Genomic DNA, 23,193 nt, shown 5'->3' with positions numbered 1-23,193 from the left:
GGAGGAAACCCACGCAGACACGGGGAGAACGTGCAAACTCCACACAGTCAGTCGCCTGAGGCGGGAATTGAACCTGGGTCTCTGGTGCTGTGAGGCAGCAGTGCTAACCACTGTGCCACCGTGCCGCCCACACGGTGGGCGGCACTTTCAAGGAGCTATGAACCTGCACTCCAAGGTCTTTGTTCAGTAACACTCCCTCGGACCTTACCATTAAGTGTATAAGTCCTGCTAAGATTTGCTATCCCAAAATGCTGCATCCCTCATTTATCTGAATTAAACTCCATCTGCCACTTCTCAGCCCATTGTCCCACCTTATAGAGGTTTACAAAATTATGAGGGGCATGGATAGGGTAAATAGGCAAAGTCTTTTCCCTGGGGTCGGGGTGTCCAGAACAAGAGGGCATAGGCTTAGGGTGAGAGGGGAAAGATATAAAAGAGACCTACGGGCAACTTTTTCACACAGAGGATGGTACGTGTATGAAATGAGCTGCCAGAGGAAGTGGTGGAGGGTGGTACAATTACAACCTTTAAGAGACATTTGGATGGGTATATGAATAGGAAGGGTTTGGAGGGATATGGGCCCGGTGCGGACAGGTGGGACTAGATTGCATTGGGATATCTGGTCAGCATGGACAGGTTGGATCGAAGGGTCTGTTTCCATGCTGTATATCTCTATGACTCTATGCATTCTAACAGAACGACCTGTACAAAACATGAAGGATTTATCAGTATACAGCACAAATTCATGGAAGTATACCGAATCTTGAAGAGTCAGATTATGAGGTTATATATCAAGATCCAAGTCTTAACATGATGAACAAATTTGTAAGGGTAACGACAGAGAGTTGATTTCCTCTTCATTCATTCATAGGATTTGATTATCACAGACTTGGATAGCGTTTATTGCTCATTCCCAATTGCCCTCAAAGAGCGTTAGTGAGGTTTCATCTGAAACTGCTACAAGTTGTAGGGGGTAGTACTCCTACAGTGCTGCTTGGAAAGCAATTCAAAAAGTTCAAAGATTTTGACTCAGTGACAGTGAAGGACAGTGGCATAGTTAGGATTGTGTGGGGCTGGGAGAGGAACTGGCAGCTGGTTGTGGGACCATGCATCTGCTGCCCTTGTCCTTCTAGGCAGTAGAAATCAGAGTTTTGGAAATGCTAAGGAGCTTTGGTTAGTTGTTGTAGTGCATCTTAAAGGCAGGGGACATTGCTGAGATGGTGTGTTGGTCATGGGGGGAGCAAATATTAGGGGTGTTAGAAAGATGCCAATCAGAAAACCTTTTGGTTCTGGATTGCATTGAGCTTCCTGACTGGAGCTGCACCATTCCAGGCAAGGAATAATCTATCAGACTCTTTGACAATGATGGACAAGTTTTGAGAAATCAGGAGGTACTTTATTTGTCACAGAGTTCCCAGTCTCTGACCTGTTCTTGTAGCCATAGTGCTTATACAACTGGTTCAGGTCAGTTTCTGGTGAAGATTAAATCCCAGGACATTAATAGTGGGGATTTCAGCAATGGTAATACCATTGAATTTGAAGACATGGTGATTCGATTCTCTCTTGTTGGAGATGGCACTGGTGTGGATGAACATCATTTGTCGCTAAGCAGCCTGAACCAACCAAAGGGGCAAATTCTTTGCAGACTGGTATTAGGACAAACAATAGGCATTTTCCCCGATGTAAAGGATTATAGAACTCAACCCCAAATGACTGTGGATGTCAGATTTACTGAAATTGGCAAGACAATGATCGAGAGATTTTTATTAGGTAGGGGAACTGGAGCGAAGGTAGAAACAGATTTGAATCATAGATTGGTCAACATCTAAATGAACATGACAGCAGATTTGAAGAGCTGAATCTATGTCCCAATCTGTCTATGACCCGATGAACGTAATGATGAATTCTGCTCCTAACATTAAGATTTGTTGTCAGCCTAATTGCAGCTTGTTAAAATGGAATGTTTTTAAACCAGCTGGGCAGCTAACTAATTAAATAAGACAAGGTGGAACCAACTTAATTTTTATTGGTGTCTGTCATGACCCCATGATGTCCCAAACTACTTTACAACCAATTAAATCCATTTGAAGTTGTGCTGTTGTCGTCTTGCTGCCTTTACTGTTTGCGTACATTGAGATTTGGGAATTATCAGGTTTCTATTTAAATGTCAGCATGATTTCCTTCAATGTTCTTCCAACTTTACTTACTATAAAAATTATTGGTTATGTGTTCAAGTTATATCTTCACTATAATTATTGTTGTTCCACAGTAATGATGGCGTTCATGGCTCGATTATAATTAGGAGCCCAAACTCTTCACTGGGAGGTAGAGGCGAGCAGCTCAGAAACCTACTGTAGCTGCACTTCATAAAGTTATTTTCAGTCATGCCAAGTTCTGAACCCATCAACATCAAAATTAAAAGGGGATTTATGAACAGATCAAAATAAAACACAATTTGCATCCCCTTCTGCCCCACCCACAAGATAATCGGTCTGGAAGTTTGCAATCAGCTGTCTGTGGGAGAATAGCCGCCTTGAAGATTTGAATTATCATTGGAAGAAAAACCAAATCAGCAAGTTGTCTTTTTTTCGGGAATACTGCAACCAGTTTAATGATCCACAGTAATCTGGAGAAATACTGGTACACAGCTGCAAGAAATTAACTTTCAAGTTCTGGATTAATTAGAAGGTAGCACCACAACTTCATTTCAGGCTATGAGCTGTGCACTTAGAGCACTGACAACTCTTTTGTACACTGTTTGCCAGAACTAAATCCATAGAAACCATTGCTCAACAGTAGGTTAACCCCACACACCCCAATTCTTAGGGGAATAAAAATAGATTATATTCAGGGTAATTAACATCTGATAAACTCTCAGATGTAATGGCTTTGCACAATTTCTTGTACCTCACATCTCGGGTGGAATTTAATTTCCTCTCCCCAGGTGTTTGGAAGGGTACAAGCAGGTCCAGGGTGGGGGCACTGATGGCTTCCAGGAGTCAGATGCGTTTTTTACAAAAATTGTCGATAGTTCCATTACTGATGGTTAGTTTTCAGTATTAATTACGTTTAGATTTCCACCGGTCACCATGGTGGGATTTTGAACCCTTGTCTCCACAGCATTAGTCCAGACCTCTGGATTACTGCTTCAATGAAAATCACAACGACATTGCCATCTTCCCCAAAGTGTGTGCAGTGGTTACCCACCATGGCCTTTTCCACGCTTTAAAGCAAAACCTCAGTTACCTGGCTCCATCTTGACCATAAATCACTGTCACCACTGACCACATTCTAGGTCATAGAGTCATGTAACATGAAACAGACACTTAGGTCCAACTAATCCATGCCGACCATGTTCTCAAACTAAACTAGCCCCACCTGCCTGCGTTTGGGCTCATATCCCTCCAAACCTTTCCTATTCATTTACTTATCCAAATGTCTTTTAAACATTGTAAGTGTACCTGCATCCAACACTTGCTATCAACATATTAAAAGAATTTATAAACTTTGCTTCACAATAGTTTGTGCCAAGGAAATGTGCTCTTGAAGCATCCTGTGCATAAACAGTAGTTTTTCTAATGACTTCCCTTTAATTCTATTTGTTACCATTTCAAATGTGACCCTCCTTGTCACTTTCTCCAACACAGAAATATAAGCCTTTATAATCTAAGTTTTAAAAGAGCACTAACATTTTCTTTACATAACTGTAACCCTCATTCTGATAACGTGCTGAGAATACATGCCACATAGTTTCCACTTTTCTATTGTTAGAACAATGGGGAGCCCAAAGCTCACAAAACATTTGGATTCTGGTCTAACTAAAAAGTTTAGTAGATATTTAATAATCCATCTATTCTACTATATTGAGTGCATTTAAACTCAAGAACAAATTCTATTTCTCTTTTTGCTGCATCTCATCCTACATTCCAATACTGATTGCATATCTAAAGTCGTAAATGTTTTGAGATGTTCCAAGGCCATAAAAAGCCCCATAGAAATAAAATGTCTTTATTGCCTTCCCTTTATCTACTTCACCGCCTTTAATGACCTGTACTTTGTACCACAACAGGTCCATTACTGTTCCATTTCATTTCCCACTGGAGATGTACCTTATTCTGTACTCGTACTTCCAAGTGTATTGTTTCCCATTTACTTCACTGAAGCGTAGTTGTCATTATCTGCTCACCAGTGTGAGCATCTCCAGTCCCCACAATGGGCAATGCACAAATTCAAAAACTTGTACAACAGTAAGGATGCAGTGTAATATTTCGCAACAGTTAGGAAGAAAATTGTAAAAAGATATGGTTGTGAGGAGAAATTGAGGGTAAAAGAAAGACTAGAAGGACAAAGAGATTTTTGTTGTTATTTAATTATTCAGGATTAGAATAACAAAACAGTAACTCTTGGCTTTGAGCATGACTATATTAGGAGTTAACTTAGTGCGAGGTTGTGAACTAAAAACTTTTTTTAAAATACCAAGCCCAGGGAGGCTGAAGTAACCTTAGCCCAAAGGGCAAGCTGAAATTGTCAATCACTCCTTTGTTAGGTCATGGCCTTTTTTTTTTAAATTCACCCATGGAATGCTGGTGTCTCTGGCTAGGTCAACATTTATTGCTCCTCTCTAATTTCTCAGAGTACATCTGAGATTGAATCACATAGCTGCAGGTCTGGAGTCACACATGTAGACCGGACCAGGTAAGGATGACAGATTTCCTTCCCAAACAGACATTGGTGAACGAGATGGGTTTTGCTGATAATTGGTTGTGATTTCATGGTCATCATTAGACCCTTAATTCCAGATTCTTTATGGAATTCAAATTCTACCATCTGTCATGGTGGGACATGAACCTAGGTTCCCAGAACATTAGCGGAGTTTCTGGATTAATGGTGTAGCAGCAATACCATTCAGTTTTTGCCCTCCCCATATTAACTATGCCAATGCACGGTTGGCTAGTTTCCCACATTCCACCCTCCACAAATTTGAGGTCACCCAAAATTCTGCTGCCCATATCTTCATTCACACCTTGACCCATTTCCCTATTATCCCTGTGTTTGCCATCATGCTTTAACCCTCTGTTCTGCCTTTTCTCTGAAATGTACAATGTATAATCTTGTGCCTTACCTCTGGTTGTATCGCTTTGAAAACCGGGACGTCCATTAAAGTGATTTGACTCTGCAACACACAAGATAAATCAGTCACTTATTTTAAATCCTGACATTATTCTTGCCAGAGGTGCGCAAGATCTTGTGGAAATGTCAAACTTTATATGATTTCAGACTCATTTGTACAAATCAACCCAAAACTCTTTATTTTTGAAAATATTTGGGACCAGTTGATGATTTGAGAAAAGAGTGTCTCCTTATTTAATTTTCTTTATAGATATTAACAAAGCAATTTTAGTATTAGCTTATACCTATCAAAGCATTATCAGAATGGTTACAATAGAATGATTAAAGGCTTTAAATCAATTTGCAAATTCATAGAACCAAGACTGCGCCATGAAAGGTATAAGTAGAAATTTTCCAACATGTGTTCCCAAATTTCCAGAGGATAATTGTTGGGATGGGATCTGCAATTTGTTACTCTACGCTGCTCCAGAAGAGCACATCCAGAAAAGCAACTCTTTCAGTTCCGCAGATTTAGGATTATTCATGATTAATAAAAGTATTGCAGTATAAGATTTATAAATATTATGCTATAGGAATGCCCTGTAACACATCTGAAACTAGAAACTCCATTTGAAAGGTGAGATTCCAACAGTTTTAAATAACACATTGCCAATCCTGCCAGCATTACTTTTGCCCCAATGGGCTAGACTGACCATTTTTATGATGCTACAAACTAGTGTCTTTTGGGTTTTTCTACTGTTAGTGAGTGGTGAGCAAGGACAAATAAACTCATTTGAAAGAAATGCAGTTCGCAGTGAAGGGAAAGAGGATTTTGTAGGCCTTCAAGGGCAAAACGGGACAGGTTAGACATCAGCAAATACTTCAGTAGTAATACCAGGGCTGTTAAAATGCCTGGAAATGTGACTCAAAGAAAAAAATATAAACAAGGCTTAAAACGAAAGAGAAAGGAACCCGGAAGGCAATAAGAGAATAAATGGGAACGGCAGCTTTTGAGAGGTAGAGGACAATAGCAGACCTACAAATGGCATCTATAGTGGATAACCAAAGTGCAACAGCTGTAGATGAGAGAATGGGTGAAGCAGGAATGTGGAATGCCAGAGGGATTGGGAATGATGTCGGAAAAGGGTGAATCATCTAAACAGTTGTCGTGACAGAAAATGTGGGAAGAATTTAAGAATCTAGGATTGGAACTGTCCACTAAATAGGACAATGCCCTAAGGCATGGTACGTTGGTGAGACCAAGCAGAGGCTACGGCAACGGATGAATGGGCACCGCACAACAATCACCAGACAGGAGTGTTCCCTCCCAGTCGGAGAACACTTCAGCGGTCCGGGACATTCAACCTTGGATCTTCGGGTGACCATCCTCCAAGGCAGACTTCAGGACAGACAACAATGAAAAGTAGCCGAGCAGAGGCTGTTAGCCAGGTTCGGTACCCATGGGGATGGCCTCAACTGGAACCTTGGGTTCATATCACACTACAGGTGACCCCAAAATACTAAACAAACAAACACACACACACACACATATACGCACATACATATACACACACACACACACATATATACACACAAACACACACAAACCCTCTCACAGACTTATACCCCTCCACACTCACACATGCACATATAACTTTGTGGGGTGAATTTGTACTTGCAAAATTACATTTTACTTTGCTCAAAACTGCATGAATCCATGTAAGATTCTGCAAATCCATTTTTTAAGATTAGAATCACTCTGACCATTGTGGCACAGACAGCCTCACAGGGAGTTAACACCTTCAATACATTATCTGGGCCGACATGACATCAATTGTTAAAGTTCACTTGAGAATGTAACTTTTAAAAAATGTTTTGTGATTCACATAAAAAAGAACTGAAACCAACATGGTCACTCTAAAAGATGAGAGACTTAACAACAATCCAGGTCTTTTTCAATACATAATTTCAGTTATATCACACTGTAAACTTTTGCTATAAATTCTGTGTCTTACAATCTTATTCTCCACAACCATCTGATGAAAGAGGAGTGCTCTGAAAGCTAGTGCTTCCAAATAAACCTGTTGGACTATAGCCTGGTGTTGTATGATTTTTAACTAAATAGGAGCTACTGTAGACCATGCTAATATCTCAAGCCCATGCTAGTATTGACATTAATGACAGTTACGACAGCCCAAAATCAATTCTTCATGTGAAGCATTGGAGTAGTTTTGCAATGCTATTTAAATTGAAGAGTTCCTTTTTGTTAAATGAACACTTCAAACTCCAATTTTCTGACTGATTTTCCATTTGGTCAAAAGTAAGAGAAACAGAAACAAAGACCTACTTGACAATAAACAAAATACTCAAAGTCCAAATTGCAAACAGATTATATCATGGCTCAGAGTTTTCAGAAGCCCAGACCTGAAATGGGACAGGGCACATGTCGTAACCACCCCATAGAAGAAGTGTCCACTTACCGCAAACTCCTCAGGTGTTACTTTAAGTACGTCAAACACAACTGCATCATAGCTTTTCATAGCATAGTCTGCATAGGGTCCATCGAGAGAGTCTGAACTACTACTGCCCTGAGGAAAAATAAACAAGAAAACATTAAGTACAACTCCTATGAATTAGCATTAGCAAATATAACTTCTTGTAAGATTCTCTCATCCACGGATAATGTTTCTGAAAGGATCCCAAGCCACAGAAATGGAAGTTGTTTTAAACTTCATGCAAATTATCCTTAGAGGCTGAATGATATATTGTTTAAAAAACAGCATTCACTTCCTATTGTCATAAACCTTCAACATGATTTTGAAGAAACTCCTACAAACAAAGCAGCCTGTAATGATGTTACCGCTGGCTCGTTGGCTTTGTGAGAGAAGCTTCTGGAAGGCTCTGCAATAACTTATGTACAAAACAAATCTCTACATAACAACAGACCATGGGCAACATTACACAAAATTTACACTAAATAAGAACTATCTTAACCCAGTTAGGACCTGGATTCGTTTGCTGAGAGGTACAGGAGGCACCTTCACAACAGAATTAGATAGTAATCTGGAGAGAGAGCACTTGGGAGAACTATGAGAGTGTGAGATGAAGCGGGGAATGGCAAAGATACTCAAGCTCAAAACTTCATAATTTTAGCACTGAATGAGAGTTGGAGAAAGTCCCAAGCCTCATCTGCTTGACGCTCCTTTTATGAGCGTAACTAACTGAGTTTCCCCATTTCGATTTTACATCAGGAGGAGCACTGGGTCCCAGAATGTTAATGATGGTTGCCAAGGTAAAGATGGCACAAACGTTGGGCACTAATTCTGCTTCCAAATACGTAAATATACCAAGTAGGTCTGTGTCTACCAACTGTGTATCAAGTCCTGCTAGAGGACACCTGATACAGGTGATGATCAATGCTAACGCCACATGCACCCTTCTAATGAAGACAATGGCAATAAGTATTGAAACTACACCAACAAATATTTCAGCTCAAGGATGGGATCTGCGGAGTTTCAGCCCCATGTTAAGGTGTTGGCCCATAAGCAGAAAGATGGGAATATCCTAAGGGCAGACCTGTCAAAACGTTAAGCCTTAGACCAGATTTGTGGCACCTCATTGTATACCTAGAGGAGAAGAATTTCTGGAGTAATAAGAACAGGTTATGGGTTAGATGGGCATCAGATTGCTGACCTGTGGAACCATCGAGGGCCGAAGGGCCTGTACTGCGCTGTAATATTCTATGTTAACACGACACAGCAACATCAGCTCACTTTGAATTGCAACAGTGTTATGCCAGTTTGAATACACACAGCAAATGGAACGCTCCACCACAGTAAACATTCCATAGGGAAGCAAACAACAATGAACTGAGCAACTGAAAGGGTCTTTTTCAAATTAATGCAGAGGCAATTCTGTGTGGTTCAACCAGAAGCCAATCAGAACCCTAATAGACAGAATGCAATGTAAAGCACCATTCAGAATTGAACAGGAAACAAAAAAAAACTTTTCTTATTATTTTGGTCAGAGATCAGAGTGCAGGGAGTTCCCCACATTACTGGTCCTTTCCTTTTCTCCTTTCATGGTCTGTCACTGAGAGAATTGACACGTTTTATTACTCAACAATTCAAAATGCATACTTCATTAAAACTGAAGTCAATTCTTAGGCCCTTGGAATTCACAAAAGAGGTGAGAGAGGATAGGGAATGGCTTGAAGCATAATGTAATTGCTGTGTGATAGAAGTCTCTGTCACTGAACCTACAAATGCTCACTGGATCAGCAAGTCTCACACATTTTTGAATTGCAAATGTGCCCACCATGTCCCACAGAGAGGACTGTATCTCAGAGTACCTGTCTGAGTCGCTAAAACGTTGATCAGAGAGTTGCCAACCGAGGAGAGTCCCAGGATTCTGACCCTCACTCAGGAAACTCTCAGAGGCTGAATCCAGCACAATACAAAAAAGGTTTTAAAACTTCCACTTTAGAGTTCAATGTAGCAATATGGAAATAGACATCTAATTGAGCCCTGTCAGTTGACCAGAACATGGAGATTAACTAAGTCTACCTCTCCTCATGCTGCACCATAAGACTCAGGAGCTAGAAAGTAGGGCTAATGCAAGCTCCACCTGCTCATTCATCGGCCATCTTACTTAAGGCAGATTACACAGCAGGGTTATATATAAGATTTACAGCAGATTCCCAGAGGTCAGTTCCCTCAGCATGGCCAACTCCTTGCTTAAGCTGTGGCCCTTTAGATGCACTCCCATGGAAATTAAGGCAGCACTGCACTTTAAAAGACCAACAATATCCACATCCCTTAATGTGTTTGTGCCAAAGAAATAACTGAATTTGTTGGCAGTTTTTCAGAATTGGTAAATGCATTTTTTTTGTTGTTTTAAAAATTACACTTTTTCCAAAGTTTTAATATCTTTAAGTCCAGCAATGAGACATGTGCACATAAACATAAGACCATAAGACAGGAGCAGCAATTAGGCCATTCAGCCCATTGAGTCCCTTCTGCCATTTAATGGTGGCTGATAAGTTTCTCATCCCCATTCTGCCGCTTTCTTCCTGTAACTCTTGATCCCCTTGACAATCAAGAACCTGTCTATCTCAGTCTTAAATATACTCAATGACCTGGCCTCCACAGCCTTCTGTGGCAATGAATGCCACAGATTCACCACTCTCTGGCTAAAGAAGTTTCTCCTTATCTCCATTCTAAAAGGTCTTCCCTTTACTCTAAGGCTGTGCCCTCAGGTCCCGGTCTCTCCTAACAATAGAAACATCTTTCTGATGTCCACTCTGTCCAGCCCATTCAGTATTCTGTATTAGACCCCCCCCTCATCCTTCTAAATTCCATCAAGTATTGACCCAGAGTCCTGAAACATTCCTCATACGTTGAGCTTAACATTCCTGGGACTATTCTCCTGAGTCTCCCCTGAGCACACTCCAGGGCCAGTACATCCTTCCTGAGATATGGGACCCAAAACTGCGCACAATCCTCCAAATGTGGTCTGACCAGAGCCTTATAAAACCTCCGAAGTACATCCCTGCTTTTATATTCAAGTCCTCAAAATAAATGCCATCATTCATTAGCCTTCCTAACTACGGACTCAATCTGCAAGTTTACCTCGAAAGAATCCTGGACTAGAACTCCCAAGTCTCTTTCAACATCAAACTTCTGAATTTTCTCTCCATTGAAAAAATAGTCCATGTCTCTATTTTTCCGACCAAAGTGCATGACCTCACACTTCCCCACAGTGTACTCCATCTGCCACTTCTTTGCCTACTCTCCTAACCTGTCCAAATCTTTCTGCAGCCTTCCTGCGTCCTCAATGCTATCTGTTCCTCTATCTATCTATCTTTGTATTGTCTGCAAACTTAGCCAGAATGCCCTCAGTTCCTTCATCTAGATCGTTAAATGTCTAAAGTCAAAAGTTGTGGTCCCAACACAGAGCCTTGTGGAACACCACTTGTCACCAGCTGCCGTCCTGAGAAGGACCCTTTTATCCCCACTCTCAGCTTTCTGCCAGACAGCCAAGCTTCTGAAGACACCTCAGTAATCTCCTCTCCAATCAAACCTGCTTCATGCTGTACATTAAAGTACATTGACAAAAGTTCAATTGACCTTATTAAGGCAGCCAAAAGTTTGTACACTCATGCAAACTGCCACATACAACCAAATAGTATCATGGTTAGTGTTACCAATACTTCACACAAATACCTGATCTGTAACAATAACTTTGAAGCTAAAAATTACTTTCAAAATAGTAAAACACCTTCAAAAGTGTTATTACAAACAACATCTGATGCAGGAGGAAATAGGCTTCTTGTTTAGAAAAAGTAAGGAAGAAATTATGTGGGACAATAAAATCTCAGGACTTTATCCCCTAGCCAGACTGTAACAGACATCGAGACAGGACATAAACCTAACAAACATATGCAGACATTTCCTAGGTTTGTATCAGTCTGAAAGTTATTAAGTATCATTTTTTATCTCCCATCTCAGGAGTATCATTTACAAACCCAGATTTCTGTGCTCTTTTTGGAACAGCTCACTGATCAAAATACTTAGAAAACTCAGTGACCTTTTTAATCTGGACTGGAGTGACTATGTGCATTTTGATGAAGGAGTTACTGAGCAACCAAGATAAAGTAACCAACGGGGAAAAAGTGACACAGTAAAGGGTTAACAGATGACATAACATTGAGGTTGATATGCCTCAATGTTTAGTGCCGAGCAGAATTATAACTTAAAACATTTAGTCTTAGTGACAGAGATATATTTGTAAAAACATTCCTTTCACTATACGAAACAGCAACAGCTGGATGACAAGGTACCAGCCTGATAGATAAAAGTATTAACCAGATTGTAGCTTGCTGGATCTTCATTTCAAGCTCGAATGTTGCAACCAAAACCTAATCTTCACCAAACTGGTGCCTCACAAATCCAATGTTTCAGCAACAAACTAACAAAGATAATTTACTTTTATTTAGTATTGCTCATGAAACAGGACAAATGTGAATGATAGTGAAAGGCTCCATTGTCTCAGAGGACCATGGACTGCAATCTCAGAGAGATGCCCACAGCGTGGGTTCAAATCCCAAACTCGCAGGGATCAGCATGAAGACTTCACCTACTGAACCCAGCCCCTCACCTGAAGCATGCTGACTCCTAACTAAACATCAATGCTGAAATGAAAGTTAAAAGTTAAAAGTGGCTGTTGAACCGTGTGGACTTTTTAGTTTGCTCATTTATAAAGGTGTTTTTTATTCCCCCAAGTATTGTTCCAAATGCTGGGAGTCTCTACTGAGGAGCCCTGTGGCTCTACATTCACCACACAGACTACATCGGTTCAAGAAGGTAGAGGGGAGTGAGGGTCAGGGAGTGATGCTGCAGGTGAGGGGCTGAATTCAGATGCTGACCCCTGCTGGCTTGGGAATTTAACCCATGTTGTTGGCATCACACTCAAACACAAACCAGCCATCCAGCCAACTGAGCTAACCACCAGTCACTTTAGAAATTTAAAGTGACATTTATTGACACTGGGATCAGGAGATATATATATACTTGCAATGCTTCACTTGGTGAAATCTATTTTGAGTAAAGACTGACTCTGCTATTTTCTTTCACCAATTGGCTGTTAAAAGTAATATACAGATGGCCAAATAGGTTGGAAACTGTGGGAAATAATGAGAATAAACTGTCTTAACCCATTACTAAGATTCTGACAAATTGTGTTATCAAGTTATGACTAACAATATTCTGTCAATCTTTAACGTTAAATAATGCCAAGACAAATCTTGTATTTATAATTTTCATTTTCTTTAATCACAAATCACTAATTCAGTGCAATTCTTTTTGAGCACAATGGCTTGCAACATTTTTCAAAAGTGATAAAGCTTCATTGATTTCATGCTAGCATTACACTGTCTTGAACATAGAGTGAGAAAGTACAATTTGTTCCACATCAGGTGTGGCTAAATGACGACTCCTCTTCTGCATAATCCATAATCCGGTTGAATGGTGGAGCAGGCTTGAGAGGCTGAACAGCCTTTCCCTGTTCCTATTTCTTATGGTTTTATTACAGGGAATGTATTTTGGAAATTGTCTTGTCAAATTTATAATGGTACTGACAAAATATTCTACTTCAGAACTTACTGAGGACAACTATTCTCTGCAAAAATAAATCCTACTACTCCTCTCTCTTTAATTACACCAGAAACAAACCCAAGTTTCACTCATCAGTAACCAACATAAGAGGACCTTATCTCAGTTAAAAACGGTCTTATTAAATTCCAAGTTGGAAATTAAAACTCATCTTTTAACAAATCATTCATTGAATAGGGCCAGCATTTACTGCCATTTCACTTTCATCAATTAGATTATAAAGGTGGGATTTATGGAGGGTGAGAGAAGCAGGGTGAGTACTTCACAGTCAGCTGGCTGGGACTCTGAGCAAGGCAAACGGGGTGTGTGTGTGTGTGTGTGTGTGTGTGTGTGTGTGTGTGTGTGTGTGTGTGTAGTTGGTAACGCACACCAGCGGGCAAACCCTGGTACCTCATCACAACTGATAAGCCAAATTACATGAGGGCATCATCGACTGCATCTGATGTAAATGGGGAGCATCCCTTCTCCAAGGGCATCCAGAATGATGAAAGAGGTAGATGATCCTAACAAGAGGCTTGTGGCTCTGTATGGAAACACCAGCAAGAAATGTGACACATCTAGGGCCCTCTCCAGGCAAAGTGGGAGTTGTGGCTAGTTCCCTCAGACAAGCTTAGGGTCTTATCAAGTACTATCCTATAATAAACAATGAAACCTAACCACAGAAGTGTAGGTGCTTATAGCATAAGTGACTGGTGCAACACTGCATCCAAGAGGAAGGAACTTGAAGAAGCAGATTATTATTGTTGAAATGGAGTACAGTCTATGGACTAATCTAGGAGGATTGGCTCAATGGTGTCATGAAGCTAAAAGACAGAAGGGTCTTTGAGGATTTCAGACTCTGACTATAATTCCCATTCCACATGCAGTCACTCTCTATAGACTTTTACTGAGCTATTGGTCACTGATAACCAGGTTAAGGAGTGTATACAGTGGTGGGTGTTTATTCCATTGTTTGAAGGCACCAACGTCTTATTCCACATCTCCCACTGTCATTCTTCACATAAACCATAATACCTTCAGATTCCAACTCCAAATTTACTGAGAAGAATAGAACAGTTCCATACAAACCTGTTCTCTTTCCTCATCCTCACTCTTGCATTAAGCTAGCCTGCCAGTGCGATCAGATTAGATTTTCACCTAGCACAGGCCAGATAGGCTGAAATGGCCTCCTTCTAGGCCATCAATTTTCTCTAGGACTAATCCAGAAATCAGAACAAATCTCAGCCTAGAGTCAGAAACTGATTTCTATTATCACCAAAAAGCTTTACAAATAGCAATTTGGAAATTAGAGCTTTTTTAAAGAAAAATTGATTCATTCATGTGATATGGGAATTGCTGCCATGGCCAGTATTTATTCTCCATTCTTAATTGCCCTCAAATCAATAGAAGTTAAATATAATGCTGCTTGACAGAGACTTTCAACACTTTGGTCTAACTACAGAGAGGGAGTGGCAATATATTACCAAGCTGGGATGGTATGCAATTTAGACATGAACTTAAAAAGAATTGCCATGCTCCTGCAGCCACTATTCTTCTAGGTGTTGAAGGTAATGGGTTTGTGAGGTGCTGTCAGCGGAACCCCGTTGGCTGTTTGCAGTTACCTTGGAGATGGTACACAGCTGCCATTGTACGTCAGTGTTGAAGAAAGTGAATGTTTAAGGTGGTGGATGAGGCACCAATCAACCAGGCTGCCTTGTCCGAGATGACGTTGAGTTTCTTAAATTTTATCAGTTGTCCACATGAAAATATTCTGTTGCACTCTTGGGCCTTGGAGATTGTGGACAGGTTTTGAGGGAATCAGAAGATGAGCCACCCACTGAGACATACCCAACCTCTGGTCTGAAGTTGTAGCCATAGGATCTATGTAGCTAGTCTAGTTAAGTTGCATGTCAATGGTCAACCCCTAGATGTTGGTAAAAGCAGATTCTGCAATGACAGTGCAAATAAATGGCAAAGAATGGAGGTTAGAGTCTTGCTTGTTGGAGATGGTCATTGCCTGGTACTCATCAGGTGCAAATTATTACTTTGCCACATATCTGCTGCAGCCCTGATGCTGTCTAGTTCTTTCTGCAGATGGACTTCATCAGCAGAGAAATTGGAATTGGAATAAAGCCAAAAAGCTTAAGAATACCAAGGCTCAGAGATCTTAATGATATATTGGTTCAACAGACTGCACTTTCACCTCTGGAACCTGGCTTTGAGTACAACCTACACTCATGGAATGAATTTTTTGTCTTGTTCAGCCAACCATAAGGATCCTATAATTACTACAATATTGACTTGATCATAATTCACCACAGATTGTCAGCAAATTGGAAAGGTTAAGAAAATGCCACAAAGACAGCTATAGATGGAATTAAAGTTCACATTGGTGTTTAGGGAGTTCTATCCTGAAATTGGAACTGGGGCACATTCTGGGAATGCAAAGTACTGTATAACAGCTAACCAAGAACCATTTAATAATGGCATCAGCAATCAAAATCAGCTCAATCCTCCACTCAGAATGGCGAACGGTATTCTCTCATTTGTTGAACTTGTTCATTCAATGGACATGAGATATTTTCAGAACAATTAAGATACCAGCTATTTCAGATTAAACTGACAGTAAATTAAAACCAGGTCCCCAACTGAAGCAGAGAGCAAATGTTACTTCATTCAATTGGTCACATTATATGTACGGTTATACATTGAAAGAATAAAAATTTTCTCTCTCCCACCAAACCTTCGCTCATCTCCCACTTCCATTTGAAATAACTCCTTGAAGACTGGTACCCCATCACTAAGTCACCCTTTATTTACACGTGTATAGTACACGACACTGACCCAGCTAGCTCAGGCCAACTCCGAGAGTGAACAGAACTCCTGACAGTCTTGTTTATCTGTCAGTGAGGACTTCCTAGATTAGACCAGGTTAACAGCCCAATCAGGGAACTGACATTCTGAGGTCCACCTGGATGACCTCATTCCAATCATTACACCATTTTTAAAATACGTTTTTCATGTTTTGCCTTTCACAGATCCATTTTTGCTGTCGCTTTAAAAAGGATATTTTGTCCCAGTTTTTTTGGAGAGAGATTGGAAAGGCAGAGGTACCGAACTAGTTACTGAAGATGGCTCAAATAAACAGCTTAGGAGGCCATTTTTTTAAAAAAAACAGCCTGAATGGGTGTGACCAGCTCTCCAGATTCAGATTCTGGGTTTTGCTTCTTTCAGAAACATCAGTAATAGTTTGGGGTCTCAGAAGAGTTGGAAGCTTCAATGAATGATTCCTAGCTGCTACTTTCCCTGAAGTTTCTCTTGATGTTGTTTCCTTCTGGATTAAAGACCTGCATGTGAGATTCTGTGCCTGAATTTACCTTTTTGCCAAGGGATGTACTTATGGGATGTTACTATATTGGAACAGTTAATTAGTAAAGGTACTGTATCTATTATTTGGTTAAGTTTTCCAATAGTTAAGTTGTTCTAAACATCTCTTTATTTTGTTTGCGTATTAACTATTATGTTTAAATAAATTGTGTTTTGCTTATCATAGAGTAATTTGACCAGTCACATCACATCTGGAACATTGCACTTCCCATCTACCTTCAAAATAAGAAAAAGTTATGGTCTAGACTATGGTCTTAAAGTATCTTGAGGGGGTGTGGTCTGGTCCATAAGAGCATCATTTAAAATCTTGTGTCAGCACTAATCTACCACCATTCTCTGAACAGCATCAAATTGTCCTACATGATAAGATGCAGTAACTAGAATGGTGTGTTGCAAACTGGGCAGAGTTTAACATGTTTAGGAGTGGGGTGAGGATATTAAGACATGTAGTATTTACTGTTCCCCTGCGAGAGTACAGGTTGCCACTGTTGTTGCCACCAGGTGGTTCAAACTTTATGCAAATAATCCATTAAATTCACTGATGAATTCCATTACTGCTAACTTCCATCTGGCATTGGTAAAAATGCTGTATATTTTATGAGTATTGACACTCGAGTGTAGAAATTGCTGTTGACAGTAACAGTGGCTGAATCCCCAATATATTGGCATAATGTTTATTCAATTTGCTATTTTAAAAGAAATTGGCTAACGCAGCTTTTATAAAAGTCAGAAGAATATAACATGACCTTCAAATATTACCAATAATTTCTACTCCTGTCTATAATAAATGTCAAGTCTTCTTTGTTAATATATTCTTCGAAACAAAAACACACATCATCAGTTTTAAATGCTCTCATTTGCAGCATTATATATTCATCAAAAACACAGTGACATTCAATTTGAATTAATTAAAAAGCAGCTGTCACTGTAGCACTGCAGATCTCACTCTCCTCAGCAAATGCAAGAGAGCAAGAGCACTTAAGTAGGAAACAGTGACGAAAGTGTGTGAGAGACGGAGAGGTGGTGTGAAATGTAAAGGAAAGGACACTGCTGCTGATGTGCAATCAGAAAATGATTTCATTTCACCTCCATGTTTTCTAATGACTACAAATTCAGCATTTCTGAAAGTTTTCTTTGATTATATTAAAAATGCCTTCTCCTGGGAAAATGGTTCACAAAGTATAATTTATCGATACCCAAGGAAGAGTTCTGCACATGAAAGCAAAGTTTCCCCCACAGATACTGAATGTATAATAGCCTTCTTTATGTAGTTATCTCCAGTCCATGCATGATATGTGTCTGCAAGCCTCTTAGGCCTCTCTAAGTTTCAATCAGATCCCTCCTCTCATCCTTCTAAACTCCACCTTGTTTTATTTTGCACTTCCAAGAATTCCACAATCTGATCTTTAATAATGGACACTGAAACCTTACCAATGACAGGGGTTAGGCTAATTTCCTGTCTCTGCCTCCCTTCCTTTTTAAACAAGAGTGTCACACTAACCAATTTCCAGTCCTTTGGGACCCTCCCTGAATCCACTCATTCCTGAAAGCTCACCACCAATGCCTCTACAATCTCCTTAGCTAATTCCTTCAGAACTCTGGGATGTAGTCCACCTAGTCCAGGTGATTTATCCACCTCCAGGACATACAGCTTTCCCAGAACCTTCTCCTTAGTGTTGGCCACAACACTCATCTCTGTTCCCTGACTCACCTAACGGTCCAGTATCTTCCATTCTGAAAACTGATGCAAAGTACATATTCTGCTCCTCTGCCATTTCTTTGTCCCCCATTACTACTTCCCTAACCTCATTCTCCAGCAGTCTGATATCCACACTAGCTCCTCTCTTAGGAGGAGAAAGTGAGGGCTGCAGATGCTGGAGATCAGAGCTGAAAATGTTTTGCTGGAAAAGCGCAGCAGGTCAGGCAGCATCCAAGGAACAGGAGGGCTTATGCCCGAAACGTCGATTCTCCTGTTCCTTGGATGCTGCCTGACCTGCTGCGCTTTTCCAGCAACACATTTTCAGCTTTAGCTCCTCTCTTATCTTTTATATATCTAAAAAAAACTTTTGCGATCATTTTTGCTACTATTATCTAGCTTATTCACATATGTCATCTTCTTCCTCCCCACAGTTTTTTTTTAAAAAGGGCTCCCTCTAACCTTCACCACATCTAATGAGTTTTCTTTTGATTTTATGCTGTTATGGTTGCCTCATTCCCCCTTTAGTATGTTTATTTTTCCTTGCGATGAATTCCTGCTCTGCCTCTTGAATTACCCCAGAAACCCCTGCCATTGTTGGTCCACTATCTTCCCTGCTAGGCTCACCTTCCAATCAACTCTGGCCATCTTCTCTCTCACGTCTTTGTAGTTACTTTTATTCAGTTGTAATACCATCAAACTTGATTCAACTGTCTCCCGCTCTAACAGCAAGATGAATTCTATTATAATATGGTTACTGCTCCTCGGAGTTCTCATTGTATTAGAGCCACAGTGACTGACCGCTTGAGTTACAGGTTAACTGCTGGCTTAATACATCAGGACGTTTTATCAGAGGTTCAAAAAGCAAATGGCATCAAGGAAAAGATCTTGTGCCGAAGGAAAAAGTCCTGCAGATATTCTGTACGGAATCAATATGATCATGCTTTTGTTTTGAATGGCAGGTCATATCAAGTTCATCAGATAGAATCATACAGCACAGAAACAGACCCTTTGGTCCAACCGACAGTAATCCTAAACTATACTAGCCCCACCTGCCTGCGCTTGACCCATATCCTCTAAATATTTCTTCTTCATGTACTTATCTAAAATGTCTTTTAAACATTGTAACTGTACCCACATCCACCATTCCCTTTGGAAATTCATTCCACCCACAAACCACTGTGTAGAAAGTTACTCCTCATATCTTTTTTAATTCTTTCTCCTCTCACCTTAAAATATGCCTCCTCGTCTTGAAATCCCCTACACTAGGGAAAAGACACCTGCCATTACCTCTATCTAGATCCCTCATTATTTTACAAACCTCGATAAAGTCAATTCTCAACTTCCTATGTTCAAAGGAAAAATGTCCCATCCTACCCAGCCTCCCCTTGTAACTCAAACCTTCTATTCCCAGCCACGTTCTGGTAAATCTTTTCTGAACTCTCTTTAATTTAATGATTTTCTACAACAGGACAACCAAAATTGCAGAAGAGGCCTCACCAATGTCCTGTACAACCTCAACATAACATCCCAATTCCTGTACCAAAAAGTCTGAGCAATGAAGACAAACATCTAAATGCTAAGATTGCTAGTGCCCACTATGTTCGGAGCAGGAATTGAGGGCAAGAAGTTGGAAAAAAGACAGAAATAAGGATCTGAAGTTTATATTGGACTTGCCTGATACATCCATGAAATGATTTGCCATTTCCTATCATCGGCAGACTATCACAATTTTGAAATGCACCAGTCAACATTCTGCCCACTCAGTTAACCTTTTTTAAAACTTGGGCTTTCCATTATTTGCCCCCAGTTGTAGCTTAGTAGCATCTGCAAGATTGGACATTCCTCATGCTTTCAACTCCAGGCAAAATGCATATTCTAAATTGAACCTCAATCCATGATATTTATCTATAATGTGGAAAGCAGCGACTGTGGAACAGCATTCATCATCTCCTGCTAATCCTAACAACAAATAAGGAGAGCAATGCAGTTGATTTCATAAGTTTTGAAATGGTTGAAGTACATATGAAAGTTGGATACCCTCACCTACTTCCAAAAGATGGAGGAAACAAGACCATTTACAGATAGGTCAGAGTGATTGCTTGCTCTGAAAATACATAACTTCCTCCAGGTGGAAATTGCATTGTATGCAGTCAAATCAATAACATACACTTGAAATGGAAATTACATCTGCACCTTATCATTTGCATTCAAATGGGAAATGCTCATGAAAGCATTACAAATTCAATGGATTAACAGATTGGAACTGCCATTAAATAGCTCTGAATCCAGACTTTAAAAAGGAAAAGGTGTATTTACGCAATGCCTTTCTCAATTGAAGGACATCTCACTCAAAATTACTCCACTGGCTGTAAGATAGCTCCTTTATTATGGCAGTGACTCTATCAATTTGTGCACAGATCGAAAGTGAGGACTGCAGATGCTGGAGATCAGAGTCGAGAGTGTGGTGCTGGAAAAGCACAGCAGGTCAGGCAGCATTCAAGGAGCAGAAGAATTGACATTTCGGGCACAAGCCCTTCTTCAGGAATGCATTCCTGATGAAGGGCTTATGCCCAAAATATCGATTCTCCTGCTCCTCGGATGCTGCCTGACCTGCTGTGCGTTTCCAGCATCAATCTGTGCACAGCTCAGTCTGCATGTTCAATCACATTTCCATCACCAAATCTCCCACCATCAACATCCCCCAGGGATTTCCATTGACCAGAATTTGAACTAGCCATTTGAACTGGCTGCAGGAGCAGGTCGGAGGTGGGAAACTTGTAGCGAGTAACTCAATCTCCTGACTTCCCAAAGTCTGTATTCCATCTAAAGCAACACACAAAGAAATCTGATGGAATGCACCCCAACTTGGCTGAGTGTAGCTCTGTCAACACTCACAACTTGACAGCATCCAGCTCCCCTTGATGAGCATCACATTGACGAAACAGATTCCCTCCACCACCAATGCTCAGTGGCAGCAGTATGTACCAGCTACAAGGTGCACAGCAGAAATTCACAATTCACCTGAGAAAGCACCTTCTAGGCCCACAACCACTTCCACCCAGAAGGTCAAGAGCTGGGAACACCATCACCTGCAAGTTCCCCTCCAAGCCACTCACCATCCTGATTTGGAAAAATACTGCTGCTTCTCCACGGTCGCTGGATCGATATCCCGAAATTCCTTCCCTAACAGCATTGCGAGTTAACCTACAGCAAATGGACTGCAGCAGTTCAAAGAGGCCGCTCACCACCACCTTTTCAAAGGCAACAAGGGACAGGCAATAACTGCTGGCCCAGTCAGTGACACCTATGTCCAAAGAATACATTTTAGAAAAGCAAGTTCCCATAAACAGCAATCCCCCGGGGATTTCCAATGGCCAAATAAAATATCTTTGTTATCCTGATTACGGGATTTCCAGGATACCAGGGCTAATTTCCCAGCTCTTCTTCAAAGTGTGATATCATTTTACATCAATAGGGTGACACCTTCAACAGAACAGCACTTCCAAGTGTTAGCCTTGACTAGTGTGTTCAGGTCAAACTTGTAACTCAGAGGTCCTACTGAGAGACAGACTTACTGTTTCCCAAAGACTGATTGGTTGCAAGAGTCTACATGGAATACATTCTAATAAAAATATGCAATTCTTTTTGAGGGCAGGGAGGTGATAGAAACTGAATTCCACAATGCCCCTCCCCTTTTGTTGGTAACCTGCATAACTTCGTTTGAAAAGGTTGATGTGCATTCCCAAATCCTCTTCAGTAGGAGGTCAATTTAAGTGGACAGTAGCAAGACTTTCATGGATTTAAATAAGGAAGATTGTTTATTCACTTCTAACACTACATCACACATCGTGCACCATGGAAAGTTATAACTGAAGAAGATAGCTCATTTTTATAATAATCAAAATCAGAGTAGAGTCAAAGAGTCATAGAGATGTACAGCATGGAAACAGACCCTTTGGTCCAACCCATCCATGCCGACCAGATATCCCAACCCAATCTAGTCCCACCTGCCAGCACCCGGCCCATATCCCTCCAAACCATTCCTATTCATATACCCATCCAAATGCCTTTTAAATGTTGCAATTGTACCAGCCTCCAGCACTTCCTCTGCTGCTCATTCCATACATGTACCACCCTGTGTGAAATATTTGCCCCTTAATTCTTTTTTATATCTTTCCCCCTCTCACCCTAACCTATGCCTTCTAGTTCTGGACACCCCCACCCCAAGGAAAAGACTTTGCCTATTTACCCTATCCATGCCCTTCAATTTTGTAAACCTCTACAAGGTCACCCCTCATCCTCCGACGCTCCAGGGAAAACAGCCCCAGCCTGTTCAGCCTCTCCCTATAGCTCAAATCCTCCAACCCTGGCAACATCCTTGTAAATCTTTTCTGAACCCTTTCAATTTTCACAATATCTTTCCGATAGGAAGGAAACCAGAATTGCACGCAATATTCCAACAGTGACCTAACCTTTGTCCTGTACAGCCGCAACATGAACTCCCAATGCCTGTACTCAATACTCTGACCAATAAAAGAAAGCATACCAAACACCTTCTTCACTGTCCTCTCTACCTGTGACTCCACTTTCAAGGAGCTATGAACCAGCACTCCAAGGTCTTTTTGTTCAGCAACACTCCCTAGGACCTTACCATTAAGTGTATAAGTCCTGCTAAGATTTGCTTCCCCAAAATGCTGCACCTCGCATTTATCTGAATTAAACTCCACCTGCCACTTCTTGGCCCATTGGCCCATCTGGTCATGATCCTGTTGTAATCTAAGGTTACTCTCTTTGCTGTCCACTACACCTCCAATTTTGGTGTCATCTGCAAACTTACTAACTGTACCT

General features: G+C 40.7%; 1 protein-coding gene across 4 annotated transcripts in view; it reads right to left on the bottom strand.

The window, feature by feature from the left end:
- The window catches only part of LOC122564867 (ras-specific guanine nucleotide-releasing factor RalGPS1-like), a 706,864-nt gene that overhangs the window by 519,791 nt on the left and 163,880 nt on the right, over positions 1–23,193 (bottom strand). For all 4 annotated transcript variants that reach the window (XM_043720237.1, XM_043720241.1, XM_043720239.1 and 1 more), the window contains 2 exons: positions 7,590–7,697; positions 5,123–5,173 (listed from right to left, as the gene is read on the bottom strand). In XM_043720237.1, the coding sequence (XP_043576172.1) occupies positions 5,123–5,173; positions 7,590–7,697 (159 nt within the window). The remainder of the gene's footprint in view (positions 1–5,122; positions 5,174–7,589; positions 7,698–23,193) is intronic.

The sequence above is a fragment of the Chiloscyllium plagiosum genome, chromosome 30 (assembly GCF_004010195.1).
Source record: "Chiloscyllium plagiosum isolate BGI_BamShark_2017 chromosome 30, ASM401019v2, whole genome shotgun sequence".
NCBI lineage: Eukaryota > Metazoa > Chordata > Chondrichthyes > Orectolobiformes > Hemiscylliidae > Chiloscyllium > Chiloscyllium plagiosum.
Note: the sequence above shows the minus strand (reverse complement) of the source record. Positions and strands in the feature narration are given on the sequence as shown.